The sequence below is a fragment of the Rhea americana genome, unplaced genomic scaffold, assembly GCF_003343005.1.
Source record: "Rhea americana isolate MKP2758 unplaced genomic scaffold, rheAme1 scaffold_31, whole genome shotgun sequence".
Taxonomy (NCBI): domain Eukaryota; kingdom Metazoa; phylum Chordata; class Aves; order Rheiformes; family Rheidae; genus Rhea; species Rhea americana.
Genome location: NW_028186435.1, coordinates 2523993 through 2550386, shown reverse-complemented (window position 1 = coordinate 2550386; position 26394 = coordinate 2523993). Strand labels below are relative to the sequence as shown.

The following is a 26394-nucleotide window of genomic DNA, read 5'->3' as shown; positions in this document are numbered from 1 at the left end:
ATTGCTCCTCTTATTTCTGTCATTGTACAATATGGAGTAATTCCAGTAAAGAACACAGAATAGAAGTTGGAGCTATGCAATTTTTTGTGAAGCTTATGCAAAGCATCACACAGATTTGCACTGGCCATCAACAGGCTGCAACACCCTGCTGATTCTATCTTTATACATAATGCATTGACTGGCAGACTGTTACCCATTGGGGCAGTGCAAGTCTGTCTCTGTAAACAAGCTCAAAACCATGTTTTAATCCAAAARCTTCAGAAATGAATTTATTTGAATTAAAGTAGAATCACAAAAATTCCTTCTGCTGTCTGGATAAGATCCAGCTTCAGCAAGACATAACTGGAGGAAAACTGTAGCAAGGAAAAGGCTTTTATGATGAAGACAATGATTCTTGTAAAATCAGCACACCACAGTGCTTTGCAGGGATCAGTCTGCCAGCCTTGTTCCATCTGCTGCCAGCCTTCAGGGGATGACTTTCACATCTGACTGCACAGTCTCATCTTGGGACACTTGCCAACCTCTAGGCTGAAAATCTAAAAATGAAAATGCTCTCTTCCAGTTATTACTGTAGGAAATAGAAGGTGCTGGATTTCTAATGCCTCATTTTGCATAATCCTGTGGTGCAAAGCATCACTACACCAGTCTCAAAATCACTGCAAGCACTCTTGATGAAATTGCTGCCTATGGTTTTTCAACGTGCAAAATGAAGGGGAAGAGCATGTAGAAGAAAAATTAAATTCTTTGTTTGAGGAGATAAACGTGAACACAAAGAGAGAGAAACAAGTATCTAGTTGAAATCACAGAAATGCTTAAAAGCTCAAAAAGAAAGAATCTGTGCAGGTACCTGAAAGTGTAGTTTCCAGGAACCAGGTTACTCAAGTGCAAGACAGGTGTGTCAGCAGATGCCTTCTGTTCTCGCAAAGGACCCTTAATTTCCTCCCAGTGGTAACTCACTATCTTCATATCATCTACACTTTCTATATTCATTAAAGAAAAACATCAGTACATTGCAGCAATTGTTCGTATGAATACTAAAGAGTTTCATGCACTGATATCTAATTGGTTTTCTACAATTAATCTTTTAAAGCATATTCTCGTGCAAATTTGAGCAGGGTTCATGTACCATAGCTATTAAACCACAGATTCTGAGTTACATTTGGGATGATTTCTCAAAAAAAAGTCTATACACACASAGTCTCAGTCACCTTCCCTGTGTATCTGCCTCTTTACATATGAAAGCWGAACCCCAACACTTACTTGCTCTCCACAAACATGAAAGTGTAAGCCTTGGCTTAACTTCAAAATACAGAGCAAAACTCTCAGGAAACTTGATTCTACTCTGCAGCAGTAACAAACACATCTCATGCTACCCTACATGACAGGGAGGGCTCTGCACAGAGGCCTGCAACAGGGCAGGACAGAAAGAATCTGTAAGATTAGCTACAGTTTGGATTTAGCAGCCTCTCAGTCCCCAAGTGGACAGCTGCACTTTTCCACTATAGTCTCAATACACATTTGAATGTGTAAAAGTCAAGCAATCAAGTTTACTGTAGGTAAAAAGAACAACAGAAACAACAACAACAAAAACTTACAAGTGCAGCTTATTCTAGAACCAGTTTCACTCAACCTCATACCTTACAAATATTCCATACATTAAAACCACAGGATATAACCTGCAACCATACATTAAAAACACAGGATATAACCAAAATACGGTCCAGTACATACGACTGCCATCAATGAAAGTAGAAGTTGTAGGCAAAGAAACTTCCTGCACTTTGGGTGAAGCAATGGCAACAGGTGGCTTGTTAACTCTGAGCGCTGCGAGAAAGACAGGACAAGAAAACAACATTTAGTGAAGACCCAGGCAAAGCTAGTTCGCTAACTCTTCCGATCAATAGTCCCTGGTGATCTAAGCCTAGGAYTGGCAGCTCTACAGAGTCTGCTGTCACTTTTGGACAAGGAAAGAAGGCTGTTGACGAACAGTGCACGCTGACACAGCAGCCCTGTGCCGTGGCCGCTTCTAACCGGCATAATTTAGAGCAGACCTGYGCACTGCACATTGCAGCTCAGCACTTAATTGCTAATCTAGCCATACTGGTGAAGGGAAACATAAATGGTTGGACCATGCTATCTCAGGCTTTGCCTGAGGAGGATACAGGCTAGAGAGCATTCAAATACAGTGAGCTGGATCCCTAGCTACACTTTTTCAAAATCCATTTAAGACAGCAAGATATGAAGTACACCTCTGCATGATTGGGTACTAGATGTCCTTGACAGGCAGTAACTGACAGAGGGTTAGATAAGCATGTTGTATGACTACTTGCGTTGAAGAAATTAATTTCATCATTTTAGCAACTGATTTACCTGGTTTGACTGTGACATTTACAAAACCTTCTCCAAAGGCATTTTCACCAGAAACTGTCACTTTGAAGGCATAAAGTCCCACCGATAACTGAGAGACAAACAGAACAAATACAGTTACATGGCAAATTATATAAACATTGCTTCTCTACAAACTGCCAATCATACTGTAAATAGAGAGAAACTTGGAAATCTGAAACCTAGAACTCCATTTATAAGCACATACACAGAGTGCACTGGTCTCTGCCTGGAGGTGGGAATTTCAAAGCAAACACTTTAAAAACTTGTATTTTCTCTTAGAAATTTATCAGCACACTCTGAGGAAGACATTTTAATCTAGCAAAGTCCTGTGAGACATGCAAGCAAACATGGCTCTGGGAGTCATCAGGACTGTTCAAATCAAGTTGCCCTTCACCACAGGTTACAAACTCCAATGAAAACACTGCACAAACATGCACCTGAGGTTACAGCTCACTTACATGAGAGAGCTTCAGGGTCTGGGTGTGCCTGCGCTCCATTTCACCACCATAGTCAGCAGGGTGACTGATTAAGCTCCACTCATAGCTGTAGGCTGTTTCTGGGAGCAAAACCACAGCATAGGAATAATCAAATCTTTGCCTTCAAGATAAGCCCAGGAAACAAAGAAATCAGATTCATCATCTGTCATGCAAAACACTATAGTAAGGAATCATGACTGCTATTGTCTGAGCCTGCAGAATGAATCAGTACAAACTCATGCCAAAGCTCTTACAATGTGCTGTAGCTCAATAATGCAGCAGAGATGGAACAGACTTTACAAGTAACCAACATCTTCACCAAAAACCACCTACACATGAAGTGAATGCACTCTATGTAGCCACTTATGGCATATTTATTCTTTGCAGATGCAGCTTAGAAGCTGGTAAGTTTAAGGCAAATGTGTTCAGAATCTACTTCCCTGCCCACCCTAACAACAAGATGCTATAAACTGGGCCACATTGTCTTTTGGTAGAAACCACAGGCCTCCTATTGTGTGRTCTGGCTAGTAAGTCTAGGCCCTGAAAATAAGAGACACTTCAAAATCTCTAAAATCTAAAGCAGAAAATGCTCTCTGCAGTTAGATCCATAAAAAAGTAGGAAAAGGAGAAAAGAGAGGTGGTTGTATCCTGAGGTACAGATGCTCACATAACTCAGGACTCATCTGCATTTACAGGTTGGTAGTGTGCATCTCCTTATGCACAAAGACCATTCAACTCACCTGTAGGTGGTGGTGGGACAACAAAGGCATTCAGTTCAACCTCATTTTTGGGGAGCATCATTTGCACATTATCTCCAGCAGACACGATAAGTTCTTTTACTGCATCTATGACAAAATAAGTACATCATATTTTAAAAGATGGGATGATAGAAATTTCTTAACTTCAAATATGATTTGTATTGGATTAAGTATTCATTGAAGAGCATTTGTCAAAGSGGAAAAAAAACTCAATAAATAATCAAATAGTAATCTATTATATTCGGCACTATGGATTCTTCACCAACCTATTCCAGAGAATTGTTCTCCCTACCCAAAAGTGAAATGGGACATTACCTACTTCTGTTTTAAAAATAACAGTCTCCTGTATATCACAGGCATCATTTTGCTTTGCTTAAAGAAGAATTATATATTTTCTTAATAATTGGATGGAAATGTGGAAATCCAAAAATATGCAATTACTGAGGACATACAGGATCAGAATGATTACTTTAAGTTGGTACACAGCTGTCATCAAGTTCCACACTAACTAATCTCTTGTTTTCCTTGGATACCTAAAATCCTTGATTAAGCAGAGCATTAAAGGCCGCACTTTGGTTACAGAGCACTGCTAGGGAGAAAAAGGCAAGAAAGCTACCCACACCTTCTTCAACATAATAGTGCGGTAGGACTGTGGTGCAGCCTGTGTTTGCAGGCCTGCTGGTGTCCAATCACCTAGATGCAGGTAATTGCAATTCATCTTTTCTGCCAGAGCAGTCAGCGCTGTCATACCATTTGCCAGGACACTTTGCCTCTCTCCACAGGATGCCTCAGATCACACCTGTTCAGGCACTATTTCCAAACCGAAGTGGGTCTGTCATGCTCAGCAGTAAATTTCTAAATGTAATCTTGTGTCTTCTCAAGTTGTCATCAGCCAGACAACACTCAGCGATTCTGATAATGCAGTCCTACAAAGAGCTTCTAAAGGCTTTGCTTTTGGAAGCACTCCAAACAAAGCAAAAGCCCACAACACCACAACAACAAAACTTCATTAAATAAAATAACATAGTACATACTAAATCTCTAATATGCTTTCTCTCATCAAGCAGTACTATTTCTGTGTTTATATGGTGCTGTGGTAGGCACAGCTATGATACTATTCGTAGTGTCACTTTTTAAAAAATTCCACTAGATTAGCAAGGTGAAGTTGCTTTTTTGAAATTTGAGCTAAATTTCACATCCAATCTTTTTGGCATCCAGAAGCAACAGGATCTTGCTTGGAAAAGCTCTTTTCTCTTCTGAAAATTCCAAGGTCCACAAATCTAGGCACCAACAGAAACATACTACAGTACAACTTCAGGCAAGTTTCATGTAGCCCTATTTTCAAAAGGCTTTAAATGCCTTCCTGAACTACTAATGGTAGCTCACAGAATAAAGGCTCAAATGTAGTATCCACCAATTTCTAAACATCTAACCTGTAAACCTTGAATAGATGAGCACAGGGCTACCCAATAGTAGCACTTGACAGGTCTAAAAATGGATGAAGTAAAGAGGTCATGCTGACAGCATGCTTTCTGTCACTGCTCCATGTGCAGCGGGTGTACCCAAATGCGTAGCAACCCTTGCACAAAGTAGTACTTATAATGAGATACGTCATCACCTTCCCTGCAGCTTCTTCTTTCAAGTTCCTTTTGGAGTCCTCTTCAGCCTCCCCCTATGAAGGAGCTGCCCAGTCAATACTCACAATAACAGTGACCCATTGTTTTGGTGACTGTTGTAATGGTGACCACTGTCTCCTACTTGCTGCCTCCTGCCATTATGCTGACCCACAGGTTCTAGTTTGGCAGAGGAACATCCCAAACAAGACTAGCTCTACCGAGAAGCAAAGGACTTGCCTCTCCATATCACTCAATACTTCAGGAGTGCTGCAAAACATACATCTGTGCCTCCTCATTCTTTTGGCCCTTCTGTATCTTTGCCAAAATGTACAGAGAGGGCAGAGTCTCAGCAGGAGAAAGGAGCTAGAATAACACATGCACACAGAAACTATGCAGCTACAGAGGACAGAGTAGTTAACGATGGTCTTTTCAAAATAAGAATTTTCTCTGCAGCTGAAAGTCTGATAATTCTCTTTGCAGCTTTGGAATTAGAATGAAATTTGTTTTTTTTAGGATGTAGTGGCTATGTTCTCCCCTATTAAGCGCTGGGCTAGTACTTCTTCAGGTCCCACTTACSTTGTTGCGTGATGCCTGACAGCTATATTTAGAGGGAACCATGCTGAAGAGTTTCTGAAAGGGAGCAGTGTTCTGAAGTCATGCCACAATAACAGTATGGCTAGAAGGGACCACTCAAACGCAAGAAAACTTCAAGCATTTCTCAGCAAGTATGAAAGTTAACCCATTAAAAAATACTCTTAATACCTGATTTTTACTTTGCTGTCTTTACCTGAGCATAACTACCTACTGATATTGGACTTAGTCAGAATTTTACCTCAAAAGCAACTGGATAAGGGGTCTGAAGTTTGCAGTATTACTGCAGGACTATTCACAAAGTGCAGTGATGTTGGATGCAGATAAAGAGAAAAGTCGGTACTAACAACAGGATGGACGCCTGACAGCAGTAAAGCCATCCTCACTTGCTGTCTAACCCACAGGTACCCCTCACACCTTCAATTACGTTGAAACATTACCTGCTTTAGCCACAGAAGCAGAAGGCGTGAATTGCTGCATGGGCTCAGATAGCAGAATACTAGTTGGAAGTAGCGCTGTCCCACCTTCAGTGAAATTTCCTGGGATTGTTGTGGGATCCTGGATTTTCTCCCCCACAGCTGAGGAGAGTCCCAAGTTGTCTGAAGGAGGGGAAGGTGTAGGAACCTGCAAGATAAATTGCAGGGGGAAAAAAAATCATAAATGAGCCATTTTTTACATTTTCAGATTTGTATGTATGCTGTTCCTTAAATAGCATGCAGGATCAGCCTACTAATTTACATTATCAAGAGGTTTTTCTTTGTATACAGAATATCTGTCAAAGGAGGACCATGTTTTTCCATCAAGCTTTCTAAGAAACACTGATCTTTTCCTAACTTTCTAATGCAGAACATATGATCATAATCAAAATGAGGCACCTTGGAATACTACAAAGACTACGAAATCTCAGAGTAATAACAAACAATAACAGCACAGTAGGACAGGTCTAAGCATAATCATAAACCTTTAAAAGTCAAAGGCAGGAAGTCCCAGTTTGGCAAGTATTGTTGTCTTTATGGTGCACACAGATACATAACAGAATATTTTCCTCTTATTACGTCTGCTTAGACCAAGAATCACTCATACTATATTATTTCCTTAGTACTCAAAAATAAAATGCCTTAAATCTCTCCTGTCAGTCACCCAGCAGTAGTGCTGTTCTTGCCATCTCACCTTGTTAGCAATTCAGAACCACAGTAAAGGATGTGGCAGGTCACACAGGAAAAACCCAGCACTGTGTTAGCCTTTCCTCATCTTACCTTTCTCTCAGGCCTCCTGCTTCCCCAACACCTTTTGAAGCCATGCTACYCTGAATACACCAATAGTTTTTCCTTATCTGCTTCTCTGAAGACTAATTTCTTACCTAATTTCTAGAGCAAAGCAGTTTGCCAATTATAGCAACTGTGGCACGTTAAGGTACCAAATACTGCTATTATTCATACACAAATTCTTAATAGGACAGGATTATCAAGGCTRGTAACATGCACACTCCTGTATCACAGAATTGCTGAAGTTGGTAGAGACCTCTGGAGATCACCTAGTCTAATCCCTCTGCTCAAAGCAGGGGCAACTAGGTTGCTTAGAGCTGTGTCCAGTTGAGTTTTGAACATCTCCAAGGATGGAGACTCCACAGCCTCTCTGAGCAACCTGCTCCAGTATTTAACCACTCTCACAGCAAAATCTTTTACTTATGTTTAAACAGAATTTCAGTTTGTGCCTGTTGTCTCTCATCCGGTCACTGGATACCACTAGGAACAGTCTGGCTCCCATCACCTTTACTCCCTCCCATCAGGGGAGTATTTATAAACACTGGTAAGGTCCCCCTGAGCCTTCTCTTCCCCAGGCTGCAGTCTCAGTTCGCTCGGATTCTGCTTGTGTGACAGATCCTCCAAACCTTAATTGTCTCTGTGGCTGGAATTTGCTGGACCAGCTCTAGAAGGTCCATGTCCCTCTCATTCTGGGGAATTCACAAATGGACACAGCATTCCAGGTGTGGTCTCACCAGGGCTGAATAGAGGGGCAGGTTTACCTCCCTCAATCTGTTGACAACACTCTGCCTAATGCAGCCCAGGCTGCTGTCGACCTTCTTCGTTGCAGGAGGACATTGCTAGCTCCTGGTCAACTTGTCTGCTGGGACCCCAGGTCTTTCTCTATGAAGCTGCTCTCCAGCTGGTCAGCCCCAACCTGTTCTGGTGCAGGGGGTTATTCCTCTGCATGGACAGGACTTAGCAGCAACCTGTGTTTAACTTCATGAGGTTCCTGTTGGTCCATTTCTCCACCCTGTCAAGGTCCCTCCAAATGGCAGCACAACCCTCTRGTGCATCAGCCACTCCTCCCAGTTTTGTATCATCTGCAAACTTGCTAAGGGTACGCTCTGTCACATTAATGAGGTCACTAACGAATAGATTAAACAGTACTGGCCCCAGTCAACCACTAAGTACACAGCTAGTGACTATCCTCCAGCTGTGGTACTGATCAAGCTCATGCTGCTGATCACAACTGTCTGAACCCATATTTCAGCTATTTTTCAATCCACCTCCCTGTCCACTTACCTAGTCCACACTTTCTCAGTTTGTCTATGAGRATGTTATGGGAGACAGTGTCAAAAGCCTTGCTAAAGTCAAGATAAAAACATCCACCGCTCTCCTCTCATCCACTGTGCTAGTCAGCTCATCACAGAAGGCAACCAGACTAGCCAAGCATAATTTCCCCTTTATAAATCAAATCCATGCTGATAAACATCAATACCGTTCTTGTCCTTAATATGTCTAAAAATGGCTTCCAGGRTAATTTGCTCCACCACCTTTCCCCTGATCGAGGCAAGGCTGACTGGCCAGTAGTTTCATGGATCCTCCTTGAAGTTAGGACTGACATTTGTTTCTTCTCATCCTAAGGAACCTCTCCTGATCATCATGACCTTTCGAAGATAATTGAGAGTGGCCCCGTAGTGACATCAGCCAGCTTCCTCAGCACTCATGGACATCGCACGTGGGCCAATGGACTTGTGTATGTCCAGTTTGTTTAAATGTCCCCTAACTTGAYCCTCCTCTACCAAGGGCAAATCCTCCTCACTCCAGACTTATCCTCTGGTCACTGGGGAATGGGGATTGCTGAAGGCCAGTCTTACTGGTAAAGGCCAAGGTGAAGAAGGTATTGATTAACTTTTTCCATGTCCTTTATCACCAGGTCCTCTGCCTCATTTAGCAGCAGGCCCACATTTTCCCTGGACTTCCTTTTGCTGCTAACGTACCTGTAAAAGTTATTCTTGTTGCTCTTCATGTCCTTCACCAGATCCAGCTCTGGATGGGCTTTGGCTTTCCTAAGCCCATCCCTGCAACTTCAGACAGTGCCTCTGTAGTCCTCCTAGGTCACCTGTCCCTGCTTCCACCCCTTGCACATTTTCTTTCTATGTCTGAGTTTAGTCAGGAGCTCCTTGTTCATCCATGCAGGCTTCCTGCTGCCTTTGCTTGATTTCCTGCTCATTGTGATGGACCGTTCTTGAGCTTGGGGAAGAYAATCCTTCAAAACAAAAAATCAACCATCTCCCTTGGACCCTTCTCCTCAAGATCATCCTCCACTGTATTCTTTTAAGCAGGTCTCTGAATAGGCCAAAGTCTGCTCTCATGAAGTGCAGGGCTGTGGTCCTGCTATTTGCCTTTCCCCTCCCCTCAGGATCCTGAATTCTACTATTTCACTGTCACTGCAGCCAGGACTGTCCCTGATCTTCACATCCCTGACCAGTTTTTCCTTGTCTGTAAGTACTACAGCCCCTCTCCTCATCAGCTCCTCAATCAGTTGTGTCACTGTATTACCARTACATTCCAGAAACTGCTTGGATTGCTTGTGCCATGCTGTGTTGTCCTTCCATGGCCCCCATGAAGACCAGGCCCTGCAAACATGYGGCTTCCTCCAGTTGTATGATGAAAGCCTCATGAACTTCTTCCTGACCAGGTGGTCTGTAACAGACTCTCACCACAATGTCACCCAGGTTGGTCTGTCCAGCAATCTGGACCTGCAAGCTTTCAGTTGGCTCATCATCTGTCCCCATGCATTCCTGCTACTCTCGCACATATGAGGCAATTTCTCCTCCTCATCTTCCTGRTCTATCCTTTCTAAAGCACTTGTACCCATCCATTGTAGTACGCCAGCCACCTGAGCTATCATACCATGGTTTTGTGATCCCAATGAGATCATAGCTTGCAACTGCTTGCAGATCTCTAATTCCTCCTGTTTTTTCTACCCTGTGCTATATGCATCAAGTACATAGACACCCAGATTGGTGATTTCCCAGAAAAGGTATGAGAACCTTCCCCATAACACTGTCCTGTAGGCACTTCATGTACATACAGATGAGGCCATGCCCAGTACTGTTGACCAAGAAGTCACTCCTGCCCACATTACCCTGCAACCTTTGCTTGCCATCTCCATCCTCATTTGTCTGCCTTCATCATTCCCAGTTTAAATCTCTTCTAGTCAGGTTGAAGAGTCTGTTAACAAAGATGTGCTTACCATACTTGGTCAGACACATCCTATTTCYTCCTTGATCTTTTCTCAATCCTCAAAGACGGCCCCACAGTCAAAAGAGCCAAATCTCTGTTGTCGACACCAGCTGCACAACCATTTATTGACTCACAGCATTCCTCTGCTTCTCAAGTCCTTCCTGTTCACTGGCGGGATGATCAAGGAGACACCACTTGGTTCCCCATGCCCTTGACCCTCATACCCCTAGAGCCAAGCAACCATACTTGATACATTCCAAGYCTCCCCTGGCAGTAATGTTGCGGTTACAGCAGCAGCAAGGGGTAACAGGCTGAGGGCCAGACAAGCTCAGCAGTCTCTATGTCCCAGATCTGAGCCCTCAGCAAGCAGCAAACTTCTGGGRCAGTAGGACAGGTTGGCAGATGTGGGCCTCTGTCCCCCACAGCAGAGTCCTCCACCTCCATTACTTGCTACTTCTTTCTGGGACTGCCACATGACTCAAGCTCAGCCTGCTCAGAGACTTCACTGGACACAGCTCCCAGCCCTCCATCCACTACAAAGGCACTGAACCTCTTCTGGAGCTGCAGATCCACAAGGGGAACAGAAGCCATCCTCCTGGTGCTAGAAGTCATGAGCTTCCAGCCTTTGCAATCATGGTAATCTCCATTTCCCAACCAGATAAGCTTGAACTCTGCCTGTCCCTCTTTCACTATAGATGGGATTTCAGGCTGTTAAGACTGCAGAGTTTCAGAGAAGATCTGGTCAATCCTTCTTGTTACCTCTGATGCTGTAAAATYTGTGACCTCCTCCATAGCTCCTTCATCTGATGATGCAGCTCCTCCACCAGTGTACACTTCCTATAGATGAGGARACCATATTCCCCTTCCTCAGCATCAGCAAGACATCCCAGGCCCCTGCAGGGCCACATYCTCCCTCAAGAGCTCAGACTCTGTTGTTGAGGCCTCAAACATTACAGGGACAGTTGCTTCAGTCAGGGTTGAAGACCACGCCATGTAGCGCATCACTACCATTGCTGAGCAAATACAGGCTGTCCTCACTGGTGTCCCTGTCCCCCTTTTCTGCACCTTCTGTACAAACTGCTGCAYCTGCTGGCTGTACTCTAGACCAGCACTTCTATAGGCCTCTCCCTGGCACCCGCTGAAAGGATGCTTGACCTTCCCTGATCAGGAGTCAGCTGGAACAAAAGCCCAAACCACCATTTGATCAGCAACAGCTCACAAAGCTTGTGAGAACCTGCTTAAAGGTCACAGCCTCCTTTCCTGCAGCAGCAGGCACCCTCACCTTCTTCCAACAGTTCCCAACAGGTTTCAGAAGAAGTTCCTAGAAGGTTTTAGTAGATTGTCCCAGAATGTCTCCAAGTAGAGCCCAGAAATTGCTACATTTACTGGCTGGACTCTGGGAACTGCTTTCAGGGCCTCTCCCTTAGTATCATAACTCTTGGAAGGGAAATGAAGTGCATTTCCATTTTCTACTTTTTCTTGTAGGCCTGCAAGAAGCTGATCATCCTTTGTGGTAATGACACTTGGTATTTGAGCACATACTTTATATGGTGAAAAGGACCATATGACATTTGGCATTTACAGAGTGCTTTGTATAAAAGAATAAGCACATATAAATTCAAGAACCAGTAGCATTGTCCCTGCAAACCTTTCCATGTATCTTTAGGTATTGTACAGATACAAGTAATTTATGTTATTATTAAGAGTAACTGGTATAAAGACCAAATTAAACTATTTCAAACAAATAGTTTAATAGAAAAAAAAATAGACTATTTCTAACAACTACTATATAACAACTCAAATTCAGTAATTTTTAACTTTTCGGATTGTCTTTGGAGTACAATAACATGAACTTCCCAGACACAAYAGTCAACATGAAAAATGGCAACCGACAGGCTACTAAATAAAAAGCGCCATAGATTAAACACCTCCATAAAACCTCCAGTCACCCAGAACACCAGTTTATCCAGAAAGAATCTTTCAGATACCATCTCATATACCCTGAAATAAGCCAGTCTAAAGATGATTCAGCCCCCCAACAATATATACACTTCTCTAGAAAGATATTGGAACTTTGCAAAAGAAATGCTTGTTCCTCACATGTATTTACTACAAGCTCAAAAGAAAATCCATGCTGACCATAGATTTTTGTCACATACCATCCATTACCAAAATCTGATCTGGAAAAATTACTCAACAATCACAAAATATACCCAAAAGTGATTGTACTGTAATGATCCAATCAACAAGAACACATTCTTTCTAGCTTTCAAAAAAATTCCCTATGTCATCCTTCTCACTGCAGACCAAAGCACAAAAATGACCAGGCAATAAATACAAAACTAGCCAACTTAGCTTCAGATCCATCACTGCTGATGCTATACACAGACAAAAGATCAAAATCTAAGACAATGTAATGCTCATTTCAAAACATGGCATAGCTCATCCAATGCAACAAATACTCTCACAGGGACCAAGTGAAATTAAGCAAACACCATACACAAGAGTGAACTCATACAGTGAATTATTAAAGGACAGGACCTTCCTGTTTTCAGTAGAAAAACAATCCTTTCACAAAGCAATCGCTTTACATTTGATATCTCAGTGCTGCTCCTTAAGGGAGACATATAGAGTATTTTCAAAAGATAAGCCTCAAAACTAAAATTTGTAACTCTTCCAGAGACCACAAAAGCCCCCCATCAAAAAACCAACCTCAGTAACCTCAGTAGATGTTGCCTTTATAGTTTGTTTCAACTTTCCTGGTGATGTCTCCCTGTCCTGAAGGGGTTAGAACCCCATTAGTCCCAAAGGATCGAATTAGTTGATACAAATGGAGAACAGCTCCCGGTCTAGGTCACCGGACACTAGATGGTCCGCTAATATTGCTCATCTCACTTTTTCTACTGGGTCATAATAGGATGAGATGTAAGAAACGCAGTATACCATAAGACTGCCATTATACTAGATCCAAGCCCACATATCTAAAAATTTCAAAGGAACCCCTGTAGCGTCCTAGAAAGAGCTCCGCTCTTTATCATCTGATAGACAGCGTCCCTCAGTGATTCAGCTGCTTTTTAAGAAAGTCAAAATAACCCACTTCAGTCTTTTCTGTGCTACAGCAGGATTATAAATTGGAACTGCAAGACTATGTTTGTGTTCCCCAGTGTTCAAATCAATAACCTAATCTGATCTGAGAAACAAAACAAACTGCAAAGCAGCCATGCTGGACTCTTCCAGCTTCCTGAAGGGCGCACATACCTCATTTTGCAAAGCATCGTCAGGTTGCACAAGCAGCTGAACAGCTGTTTTGCCTTCTGATGTCTTCACTGGGAATGGCGTAACCTCTAGGAGAGGCAACAACCTCTCCGGGGAGCGTTCAGTAACAGGGYTCAGTTCAGAAATGTTTTTATTCAGGACATTTTCTGCCATCGCAGCTTCCTCCTCCTTYTCAGCCAAGTCTTCCTGGTTATCTCCATCATCACCCACTGAAGAGTTGAAGCCATTTTCGCCTGTTACCATCAGGCTCCAGTCAGCATAATCTGCGCTCTCCTTCTGTTCATGTTTGATGCCCATCTGAAAGGGGTCCTGCTCCAATTCCTTATAATCATCTATGTACTCTGGTATCTCCTCAAGGCTGGGATCTTTGCCCAGCAGCGACAGCTCCTTCAGGCTACTCACTTCCTCCGAGGGCTCATTCTGGAGTCCCACAGAATGGACCATGCTTGGGATCACCTGCCCATAGCCCAGCAGCGATGCTGGCCTCTGAGAAGGCCTCAGCACAAAAGTAAGATARGACTTAACTGTTTCAATTTTTTTAGGCTCACAGTTCTCTTTGTATTGACAGTTCACGATGTAACAGCGCCGTTCAAACATCCAGGACAAGTCACAACCAGAGAGGTCACAACAGGCTGCCACGCAGTCAGACACTGACATAGCATGGGGAACTCGCATGATTTTAGTGGTTTCTAAGTTGGGAGATATCACTGCACCCGAGTATGTGGCTCCTTCTCTGCACTGCTCACAATAGAAACCTGAAACAATAACACCAATATGAGGCACAAAACTACAACCAAACCATAATACAAYGTACTATGACAAAAAAGGCTTATCATAGGGGAGAGATGGATACTAAGCACTTAGTACCAAAAGTACTAAGCTTAAACAAACACATCTACCTTGCACTAATGTCACCACTACTTTTCTTTCAATGTATCCATTTGCAGTAGTATTTGTACTTAGGAGGATTTTTCAATAGGATCTTAATACATTTGTCAAAGTTTCTCTTACTCCCTTGCTATCAATACAAATGCCAGCATAARGAAAGCAAAGTGGGTTGCCAATATTTAAAAGTAAGAACAGAGTAGGAAACAGAAAAATCACGGGGTACTTCAATTCCCCCTATGGCATTATGAGCAAATGTATGTTTTAAAACAAAACTCAAATAAAATGTAAGAAATAACATGTCAACATTTCACCTGAGGAAGGAGGGAAAAGATCTACATATGAGAAACATCTGCCATCTCATAAACTCCATGAAGGGTCTCCRATGCCAACACAATTGCTGGGCTTARTGTAAAAGCTCGGGCAAAAATATTAAGTTCTAAAACTCCTAGTGCTTTAATCACTAGTTCCTGTGACATTTCAACAGYTTGCTCCAGAGCAGAACATCYTTCCTTCGTAATAGATCTCACAGTGAAGTTGTGATCTTTAAGTATGACAGCAGAATTATTTCCRTAGCACATCACAGACTGAGGGCACGATGTTTTAAATTAAGCACAGATCAACAAAATGTATCTCTCAGTCATTTTTTTAAATCCTTCCCCAAGTGTATTTTTCCTGGTTACATGTTATGACTTCTCTTCAGAATTCCCTTCTCCAAAATGCAATTTGAAGAACCTGGTCATGCTTCAAAAGACTATTAAGTAAAACCAGCACAGACAGCTTGATGGACTCCACCTCACATCTGTTGAGCTCACAAGGAAGAAGAAAAAAAAATAAAAATCAAGGAGTAGGAAGAGACCAGCAAYGCAGCTTATGCCCAAACACGACTCAGAGCCCTCAGGAGAGGAGGTCACTATCCAAACATAACACTCTAACCAACAATCAGAGCTTTCACCACTTCTGAGCTGGATTGCAGCATGCTTCCTCACAACATATGGTCTATGAGCAGCTTCTGAAATACCTGTAGAGCACAGCACTGCTGGAGGTGAATATATCGCGTGCAAGCTAGTTTTTAAGTTCAATGAAAAAACATACTGCACCAAAGAATATTCCCAGTAACCTAGCCCTAAGGGACAAGCTGGCTGCACAGCCTGTCCTTCAACTACTGACTTCTTTCCCATCTGCACAAACAGCATGGCAGAGAGATGGAGAGCAAGAGATTTCACAATGACTTCGCAGAGCTGGGTATTTGGGGAGGAAAAACAGAAAAACAAACAAACAGTCACTTTTTGACTTGCAAATGCATATATAATCGAATAGAAAGTTGACAAAAAGGATAAATAGCTCCAAGTACCATTCTTCGGTCTTCAGCTACAATTTCATACAGTGCCAGGATGCTGTTTATTCTTCCACTTGACATTTTGAGTGAGAAATCTATCTAGGGAAACACAAACTTAAAATAACTTCTCCTGTTTAGCAACCCAGACAAGATGTATCTTTATCTGCACCCAGGAGATGTTCCAATTTGAGCATTTTTTTCCACATTGTGTATAATTATTTCCTCCACATTCCCATTCACCTCTAACCACATAAGACTAGTAGAGGTCCTGAATTGCCTGATCACTCCTTTAACTGCCCCACACAATTCTCACAGGGCCACCAGAGTAGTTCTGGGTTAAAGCAGAAGGGCAGGAGTCAGGCAGCCCATTTAACCGGTCTGTCATTCTGAAACATATATCCATTTAGTTAATACTGTAAATCAGTGGAAATAGAGGAAACAGATCTTTGAAAAGGTAAAACAAAAACACAACTCAGCATGCTCCCAAGGTAAAGTATAACTTTGAATTTAAATTGCCCAAGTGAGTGCCCTAGCCACAACGTCAGCTTCCTTCTTTTTTCCATATCCAAAACGTCAAATGATCTTGGCTTCATCCTGATAAGGAATGGAAGAACATATAAGCTCCAGAATTTTTGTACAATAGGAAAATTATTTCTCAGCCAATTGTAAAATATATCTAACAGTATGATCCAAATATCAAAGCAATTAAAGTTTCACCACTTGTTTCAGCTAAAGTTACACCTGGCTGAATTGAAATTCCAACAGCAGCTGCACAAAACTGGAAGAATTAAGCAGGATACTTCGGCCTGACTCTAGGTGTGTCTATTAATTGTTTTCAGATAGTAATATAAGATCTACTTCCAAATAATTGATCTCTAATTTCATTCCCCCTCCCCAATATCCAGTTTGCTAAGGATTCAAGTAATAAATAGCTTAGGATCTCTTGTATTTGCAGAAAATTTCTGCAATACATGAAAGGTAATTTATTAGCACTCATGTCTGCTAAGCCATGACCTCAAATACAGCAAGCACTACCTTATTTTTTTTTTTTCCTTCAGTCAGTTGGAAGTGAGAAATTAGACCATTGTTCTGCTCTGGAAAGTAACTGCAAAAATAGGATCAGGAGATTCTAGTTATTGTTTCAGAAGTAAGCATTCATGTTTACCTTTAGAAAGACAGCCTCCCTCAGTTAGTAGTCCTCAAAGACTTYTGAACCATCAACAGCCTAAAAGCTCTGCAAGTCAAGTGTTCCCTTTCCAAAGCACAAGCTGTGCCTTGTTACGTCCACAGTAGAAAAGCACTGACATATCCAGAGACCTAGTTAAGCAAGTAAGTTGCCATTTTTACAAGGTCACACAATAAAGTATAGTTTCATTTTAAAGGGAAGCTAGTGAGTTTACCGATGTCAAGAGCGCTGCAACCCTGCAGCTACACATCCACCACAGTAGGTTGGAGACCTTCCCCARCCAGGCAGAGGGACTAATTGCAAATCTAATGGAGGCTCCCTGATCTCTCTGGCAGATTCACGGAACAACTAGCACCCGAACAGCTTGGAGGCTAACATCTTTTAATGGGTAAGTAACAAATTGGGTCAGTCTGCTAACAATGGGCCTATCATGGCTGATTRCCCCAGTGGAAAGCCCTGCAAGAACAGAACTACCCTACCTCCATGTGGGCTGGCCTGTTTGTTTTCCCTCACAGCAAGCCATGCAATAGGTAGAAAACAGAAAGACAGGGGCAGTTATAAATGACACAAGTCAACAGGGAACATGCAAAACAGGAAAAAAAGCCCTTGCAACAAGAAAAGTTACATTTGACCAGAATCATTTCCCTCCTTCTCCCATTACCTCCTCACTGGCATTCTTTGACCTTTGTAGCACCAGTCTCTTTGAAAGGGCAACCATATGCCTTCAAAGAGGCAGAGCCACTAGGCTTGTGAAATGATTCAAGCTTCCACTGTCCTGGCAAGCATGGGACAAGCTCAAAATCCAAATTGGGATCTACTATATTCCTCAGCCAGCCCAGTCTGATGTTTTATTTGTCATGTTCTAGACCAGCACTCCAAAGCTCTTCAAGAATTTCCACTTTGCCCCACCAATGCTCCAGACTTCTTAATTCCTGGCTGTCCAGAAGCTTGCATCTATAGGGAAGTAAATTTTACACATATAAGCTTTCAGAAGCCACAGACTCAAGTATGAGAAAGACTAACTCAGCATTTGACTACACAGCTTATTCTTGATCACCTTCTGAAAAACGAAAAATAACTTTTTTTTTTTTAAAGTAGGAAACTCCTATAGCACACACGCATTCATTTATCTTGCCACAGAGCTCATGTGGCACACTTCCTCACAGTTTGTCAGCTTTTGATTTGTGTAAACATGGAAGGCCGTAGAGCAGGTTCCTACAGGAATTGTAAGATTGTCTCTGCATTCTTGGTATCTGCTCTCTCCACTCTGCTTAAGGCATGAACTGGTTGCATTCTATCTTTATGGTCAATGAGTTGTATCTATTCAAGTAATTTGTACCTTGTTTGGGAAAATTTTGAGAAGGAAGAGGCTATAGGAACATGAAATGAGTTTTGTTTTACCCTACCAGCATAAGATATTGAAAAAAATTTTGATAAGGTTCTAGGAGCAAAGAAAAGAATCCGTTTTTTTTTTTGTTGTTTTTTGTTGTTTTTTTTAGTTGCAGTCTCCTAACGTGAGAGTTTGAATTCCAATTTTCAAGCTAGAGCCAATTTCCACAGCTGAATTATAAACCCCTAAGAAGCAGGATTTAAATCATAAATGCTGACAAAGGCTTAAACTCCAGCAGCTTAATAAGGACCTACAGAAAGTACTATCTTGTAACCAGAAAAGCCAGATTAGTGAGAAATTCATCAACATTTGAAGTGTCATTGCATCAGTTCATTGCATCAGAACTGTACACTATGAATATATTTTCATTCTCCCTTTGCAGGCTGCTCTTAGGTTATTTGGCATTCCCCCTCCATTTCCCCAGAATCTCACTGGTCTTTAAACAGGGATATGTCRGGGATACTAAGAGGTCTTTCAGGCCTCAGTGAGGATGCAGACTGTAGATTCAACACTGCACATGAAGACATGAAGAAGGAGCAAAACAAACAGAGGAAAAATACTAAATTACATAAAGGCAAATCCTTGACATAAAGCTAAGATCAACAGTATACTAATTAGATCTGCAAACAATGAGCTGCAAAGCTTTGGCAGTCCTTACGGTAGCAGTTTGCATGATGTTTATAATTAATTTGTTGTGTCCAGGATCTATCAAAGCTCCCTCATTAGTTCAGCAGACCTGATGGATCTCTCTAAATGCGGTCTTCATTTCATGAATTGCTATCATCCCTCTTTGTCAATGATAAATCACTAACTGCTATTTAAATAGGAAAAAGGGTAAAGAACAACTCTTCAGAACAGCAGGTTAGATGAGATTTCCCAAGAAGTTGAAATTTCATGGAGGTTAAGGCCAGATGAGATTGTGCATATGCTCACAATCCAGACGTGCCCAAACTGCAGACCATGTCAAAAAAATTTATCCAACCTGCAGCCTCTTAATTCTCTGTCTCTGCCCAAGAACCTCAGAGTTTTCTCTGTTACGGGACTGAAGTCCCTGAAGTGCTCCTACATGTGAGCATCCAAGCATGCTGAATCATGCAACAGAAACGCTCATCTGTCCCATCAGTGACACTGGATATTTGCAGTTAGAGACCGGAATGGCAGGTTCACATCTGTGGCCCTCAAGTCCCTCTATAAAGAGGTGCCTGACCATTTCATAGAATCGGTAAGGTTGGAAGGGACCTCTGGAGATCAGCTAGTCCAGCCTCCCTGCTCAAGCAGGGTCACCTACAGCATGGTAGACAGGGTTGCATCCAGACGGGCCTTGAAGATCTCCAGAGGAGGAGACTCCACAACCTCTCTGGGCAACCTGGTCCAGTGCTCCATCACTCTCACAGGGAAGAAATTCCCCCTCACGGTCAGGCAGAACTTCCTGTGGTTCAGTTTTTGCCCACTGTCGCTTCTCCTGTCACACAGGACAACTGAAAAGAGTTTGGCCCCATCCCCTTGACACCCTCCCTTCAGGTGCTTGTACACATTGATAAGATCCCCCCTCAGTCTTCTCTTCCCCAGGCTGAAGAGGCCCAGCTCTCGTAGCCTTTCCTCATAGGGCAGGTGCTCCAGCCCTCTGATCATCCTCGCAGCCCTACGCTGGACTCTCTCCAGTAGCTCCATGTCCCTCTTGTACTGGGGAGCCCAGAACTGGAGACAGTACTCGAGATGAGGCCTCACCAGGGTTGAGCAGAGGGGCAGGATCACCTCTCTCCACCTGCTGGCAACACTCCTCCTAATGCACCCCACGATACTATTGGCATTCCTGGCCACAAGGGCACATTGCTGGCTCATGGTCAACCTGTCATCCACCAGCACTCCCWGGTCCTTCTCTGCAGAGCTGCTCTCCAGAAGGTCAGCCCCCAGCTTGGACTGCTGCCTAGGGTTATTCCTCCCTACGTGCAGGACTCTGCACTCGCCCTTGTTGAACCTCATGAGGTTCCTCTCCGCCTAGCTCTCCAGCCTGTCCAGGTCTCTCTGAATGGCAGCACAGCCCTCTGGTGTGTCAGCCACTCCTCTCAGCTTGGTATCATCAGCAGACCTGCTGAGGAGGCACTCTGTCCCTCATCCAGGTCACCGATGAATCAGTTGAACAGGATGGGACCCAGTGCTGAGCCCTGGGGGATGACACTAGCCACAGGCCTCCAACTGGACTCCACACCACTGATGACGACCCTCTGAGCTCTGCCTTTCAGCCAGTTCTCAACCCACCTCACTGTTCACTCCTCTAACCCACACTTCCTRAGCTTATCTAGTAGGATGATTTCCAACAGAGATGCTGGACAACACGAACTGATCCTCAATCATCATTGGGCACTATACCCTCTAGTCTCTCTGGAAAGCAGGTAATGCCTGTCAACCAGAACATATTACTAAAACAACTTCTCTGGGCATTATAAGCAACAAAGAATCCACTGGGTCCCCAGATCATTGGTTCCACTGTTATTTATCCAAGTCTCAAAGTGTCCTTTGACACTCGTGCTCTGTGTTTCACAGGTCAGTACAAGGGAAGAAAAAGGTATTCATCTTCTTCCTCACAAAGYTCAAGCCTAATAGAAGGAAAGTATACTGAAAATTGACGGCTTGCAACATACTCTAGGGGAGTGTGTTTCTGAATAAAGAAAGGGATACTGGCAACACCTAACAAAGATGCTGGTAGGTCACGTAACAAATGGCAGGGCTGCATGAAGAAAAACAGGTGACTAGAGCACACACCTGTAACTACAGTTACCTACCAAACCCTCTTTGTGTTTTGGTTGGAATGACTGACCTCAGAACAAAGCACCCCCATAGCAACACAGAGCATCTGAAAGCTGAGAGTCAGCCAGTAGGGCTTTTATTATATCTGTAGGAATGCATTTCAGTAAAACTATTCTGCAAAATCTGCTTCAAATGCCAGATTAGAATATRCCTATTCAAAAGGAGAGCTACACTGAATTTAATCCAAGGTGTTGGATTCCCAGTTGCAAACTAAACTGGGTCTGTGACATAAAGCTGTGACTTCTCTCAGTGATAGATCTGTGCATAAACTAACTCCAGATGAAATAGCAGCTTATATTTTATATTTATATGCACAAATACAAGATTTACTTTTTGAATGCATTAGTACAACACCTATTGATTTTTAYAAGTGGCCAGAATACTTGAAATCTATTTCAATATAAGATGATTTCATCTATGAATGGATGCAATCCAGTGCAATTAGACTGCATTATACAGATACCTTACATGGAACAATTACAAGCTTTATCCAGAGGCCTGGGAAGTCAGTCATCCTAAYTGCATGATACGCTGAGTGACAGAGGCAGCATACAAAAGCACACCTGTAACGCACCGACACTTATTGCCACATCCAGCTTGAGTTTCCTGAGAGGTACCAACATTAATCAAGGTCACTGGTAGAGCTCAGGATCCATTAGGTAAATCTGCCTGCTGTTCTAGTGTTGGGCTRCTTTTCTTGGAAAAAGACACTATCAACCAAAGCCATCATGCACACAAAAAAAATGGATCAAATTAACAAATTCTGTCTAAATAGGAGAAAGTAGTCCGCCTCAATTCCTTTGACAAACCACTGCATATTCTTCAAATCACCTTCTGAAGACATTCACTCCTGAGCCCCAGTTTCTCTGTTCTCTCAAGGATGCAATGTCAAGCCTTTCTTACCAAGTCAGCTTTATCATTAACTTAGTTAACAYAATTGGCAAGTAAATTTGGTTTAAAAAAGAAAAGGGGGAAGGGTTGGGGTTGGAGGTCTTAAAAGCTTACTCCTCTCTTCTTGCATTTCTCCCCTCTCCCTCCAGCTTTTTTTTCCTTAAAAAAAAAAAAAAAAAAAAAAAAGTAGGTATCAGAGGCACAATTCTATGGACAGAGAAAACAAAAACTGCAGAATGAACAGCCAGCAGTTTTATTAGCCTGAGACAATTCACCTTGAAGCTTTCACAAAAACAAAGTCCTTCTGATATGACAAAGATGAGCATCTACTGACGTATTACAGCAAACGTCCTGGAAATCAGCAGGTCCCTTCCACTTTAATCAGAGTTGATCTTAATTGCATGGAAAACACCAGCAAATTATCAAGGTAGAAATAAACAAAAGGATGAGTGATAGTAAGATGTATTGCCCCCTAAACATTTTGTGCCAATGCCCAAGATATGGAGAGAGGCTTGGAATACAACCAGCAGTCTGAGTGTAATCGCCTTGTTCTTAAATAAATCAAGAAAACATGGCAAAAATGCAACCAAAGAATGAAAGCAAAGCTTTCTATGTACACATGGCAAATATCTTAGCCTGCTAACAATTAACAGCATTACTGAATGTATAAGTTGTGACATTCTTTAGAAAAAGAATTCAGTATTCACCACATATGAATACTTCTCATTATTATTTTTTTTTATTAAGATACTGCCATGGACTCTATAAGCAGGCACTCAGTGATATCTCACAGGAGAGGATTTTATTTGCTAGTTTATAAAAAAAAGGCATGCACATATTGCTTACAACACAAAATAACAGCGCCACCATTTCTTCAAATGCTTTGCACTATCTGCAGTTAATGCCTAYCTCTGTTCCCCATCATTTCCAAATTCTATAGCCAATTTAACCTTCAGCATATTAGCAAGGATCACCCTCATTAAACTGCCGATCCTGTTAGTATCACAGGAGATGAAAGCCAGGTAGTTGGGAATTATTTTTTCAGTKCCTGCTAATACAGATACTCCCAGCATCTCCACAGCCAGAATTCAAAACATTGCCTTCTAAAAAATAAAGCTCATGTTTGTATTTATTGCTCTGTAGCTTCCACGTCAAAATCATTGGATTAAGTTTCCCTGTAACAGAGGCAGTATTAAGAATCATCACCATTCTTCATCTGTCTGATTATGGAAATAACTTACCTACAGCCAACTGTTAACTATTATGGATRGAAGCAGAAACTTACAGTATTTCCTTGTGGTGTTTGAAAAGAATTATAATTTGYTTGAACAGGGGATGGAAGTGGGAAATGAGAACAAATGCTTTTCAGCTACTTGTACATGAAGGGCCTTATGTCATTTTAGAAGTCAGTGTAGAACACAAGTTTTCCATACTTGTTCTGCTGATGCCTCTGATCTTCCCATCTCAATACACCCTTCTTTCTTCTTTATTGCTATCAGTAACTCCTAAATTACAGCTGCCTCAGAAGAGAAGAGGGAAAAATCTCCTGGATCTCTCCCCCTACCCATTCTTGCCCTGCACATCTCCTCTGAAACTGCCGAAGCAGAGCCCTGTAGAAATCGCTACAAACAGCCACTCAGAACTGCCCTCCTCCATTGCAACTAACTCCCCATTAAGAGGCCAAACCTTGTGAAAGCTTTTCCATCAAGAAGCCACAACATTTCCCAGCTCTTGGCTTATTCATATTGCATTGACAAATCCATACACACTCCAGGAACATTTGCTTCACTTGTTCTGCATGACTCACACACAAGTAAACTCCTACCTGTTATTGCCCATAGTAACAGGCAGAAAATACCAAGTCCAAATGCCATGTTGCACCAGGAAGGCAGTGACAACTGCTTTTGCAACCAGCCGCGTGGAAATCATACGACTTTAGCTTCGGTTTCCTCTAATATTGTTTAGTGCCCTGCTGTGGCCGTGAAACACTGCAACAGACAGCACAGGAAGAAACAGGTCAGAAATGAGCATTAATGAGAATGTCCCAGCAAAAGCAGATAGGCAGGATAAATGTAGGTTTCACTATTATTTCTTGGCTTCTTCTTGATGGATGACACAGCAAATTAGGCAAATGAAGGTACAGAACAAATTACCTACCTGAAAGTATCATTTTCTAGAGACACATGTATGTCCCACATAGAGCTATACACCTGGGCTTCTTAACCTCCAAAAATTCAAATATTCTGGCTGAAATTATCCAACAGAGAGAGGTTTTGCTGTGGCTTTAAATCAAAACTGGCAGGAAACCTCAGTCGTAGAACGGTGGTTAGTATCTTCAGTGCTAAGATCCCACTGCTAAGTCATCTCTTAAGGCAGCACTCAAGCTATCACCTTCCAGCTGCCAAGGTAATGCAAGCAGGAACTCTCTGGAATTTCTAAGGAGATTTTCCTTGTCAGGACAGCAAATTCCCCAAATAAGGCAGCCTAAACAACAAATAGGTCTAATAAGGAATCAATAATTCAAAATAACATTTCAACATTTCTTATCAAAAAACAAACAAAACAAAAAACAAAAACAAAAACACACGCTTAGCCAAACTCACAATTCCTCCCATACAGAGGATACTATAAACAGATGCCTGGCCAAAAGGCAACTCCGTAACAGAGAGGCAGCACTTTAGTCAGGGAAGAGCCCTTCTCTGGGCAGAGCATCATGCTAATTCGCTTTGAAGTTCAACACACAACCTAGTGAAAGCAACAACTTTTACATCTCAGCTGCTTATATCCATATACGACAGAAATGCCTGTAACCGGCTGCTCGACAGGCTCCTTACAACACATGTTTTTATATGATAGAAGAYGACCTTGCTCTGGAGTAACAGCAAGAGGAAGAAGAAAGTTGCTTGTTGCTCTTGCCAGACCTGATCAAACTGGAGTAGAAAGCCTGGCAGCTGGACTGCTGCCCTCCAAGAAAGGATCTTTTATTGATGGTGGGTCTGTAAAGCGCAGGAATAATTGGCCTGAGTCTGCAACTTTYACTCTTTCCACAAATCTATGCTGCAAACACTATTTCTGCTCCAGATATAAGCTAAATGACCACAAAACACCACTAAATCTGGAAAAAATAAATCACCAGGGACCCTGCACACTAGCTACAGTTCTATAGAAGCCTTAAAAATAGAAGGGATAAATGCAAGAAGCTATGGCTTCTGGCAAGCTCTCTGCAAGACCAGGAAACACTATTATGGACTTTCCAAAAGCCTGATACTTGATTTAAAATATAATCTGACATTCATGACCTACGTTCTTTCAAGCAAGCCACAGAGGTCCCTTTCCTAAGAMAGCTGCAAAGAGCCCAGAACATTTAAGAGTAAGTGGGTTGCTCAATTTTTTTAAATGCTGTACAACTGAGAAAAGAAAAAATATCTCTAATCACAAGAAGTGTCACCCTCCCCCCAAAAAAAACACACACACAATACTGCTTCAGGTATGACAGTATTTTGATATCTGCAATTACATGTTCTCTCAGGAAGCAATTCCTGTSAGAATATACATAGCTATGTGCCTGGGTAGTGAACTGGAAGGATTTAGGCAAGTTTCACCTTAGAAAGAGCAACGGGTTGCAAAAATGCTTCCAGTCACTACTCCTGTGTTACAAATCAGTCAGTGACAGAGCCATTTCTGACCATCTCTCACTCCCCAACTGCTCTCCTGTCCTTCTACCAACTGTAAAATCATCTGCTTTTGTAACAGCCAGAAAGGCCCAAACTTCTCGTTTTTCAGATCAAACCATTCTATAATGTAATAAAAAGCTTGACTTCACTAGAAAAGTAGCTTGCCTTTCCTGCTGTTAGGACCAAGCTCAGACACAAGGCACACATGCCCAAAATTGAGTATATGACCTCTGGTCCACAAAAGAAAACATAACTACCAGAAAACGAGCATTTCTTTTTAAACAGGAATGTGATGAACTAGGATGGTAAACACCATCAAAATATTCACCTCCACAGCCACCGTGTATGCATGCAACGCTCCTCTGATCTTCCCTGCTCTACCACACCACTCACCACAAGTTTACACACAAAAATGAGACTTTAAAAATTATGTAGAAGGCAGGCAATGAGAGTCCAGCAGTTAAAATAACTAAGGCCAAGAGATTCTTTTTCTAATTGAATCTCTGTCCTTCACTCTTACCACAAAGCCTATTATTTCTCATAACAATATGAGCAGACAGATAACACTGCTGGTACTGATTTTGGATTTTCTCGGCTCTAAATGGTTCACATCTGACTTG

General features: G+C 42.3%; 1 protein-coding gene across 2 annotated transcripts in view; it reads right to left on the bottom strand.

Moving 5' to 3' along the window:
• Nucleotides 1-25550, bottom strand: part of KIAA0319 (KIAA0319 ortholog) — a 49673-nt gene extending 24123 nt beyond the window's left edge. For both annotated transcript variants that reach the window (XM_085310021.1, XM_085310022.1), the window contains exons 1-9: nucleotides 24258-25550; nucleotides 23926-24088; nucleotides 13584-14356; nucleotides 6270-6453; nucleotides 3605-3709; nucleotides 2847-2944; nucleotides 2371-2458; nucleotides 1732-1824; nucleotides 848-980 (exon numbers count right to left, since the gene is read on the bottom strand). In XM_085310021.1, coding sequence (XP_085166147.1) covers nucleotides 848-980; nucleotides 1732-1824; nucleotides 2371-2458; nucleotides 2847-2944; nucleotides 3605-3709; nucleotides 6270-6453; nucleotides 13584-14356; nucleotides 23926-23974 — 1523 coding nt within the window. In that variant the 5' untranslated portion in view covers nucleotides 23975-24088; nucleotides 24258-25550. The remainder of the gene's footprint in view (nucleotides 1-847; nucleotides 981-1731; nucleotides 1825-2370; nucleotides 2459-2846; nucleotides 2945-3604; nucleotides 3710-6269; nucleotides 6454-13583; nucleotides 14357-23925; nucleotides 24089-24257) is intronic.
• Nucleotides 25551-26394: the final 844 nt, after the last annotated feature.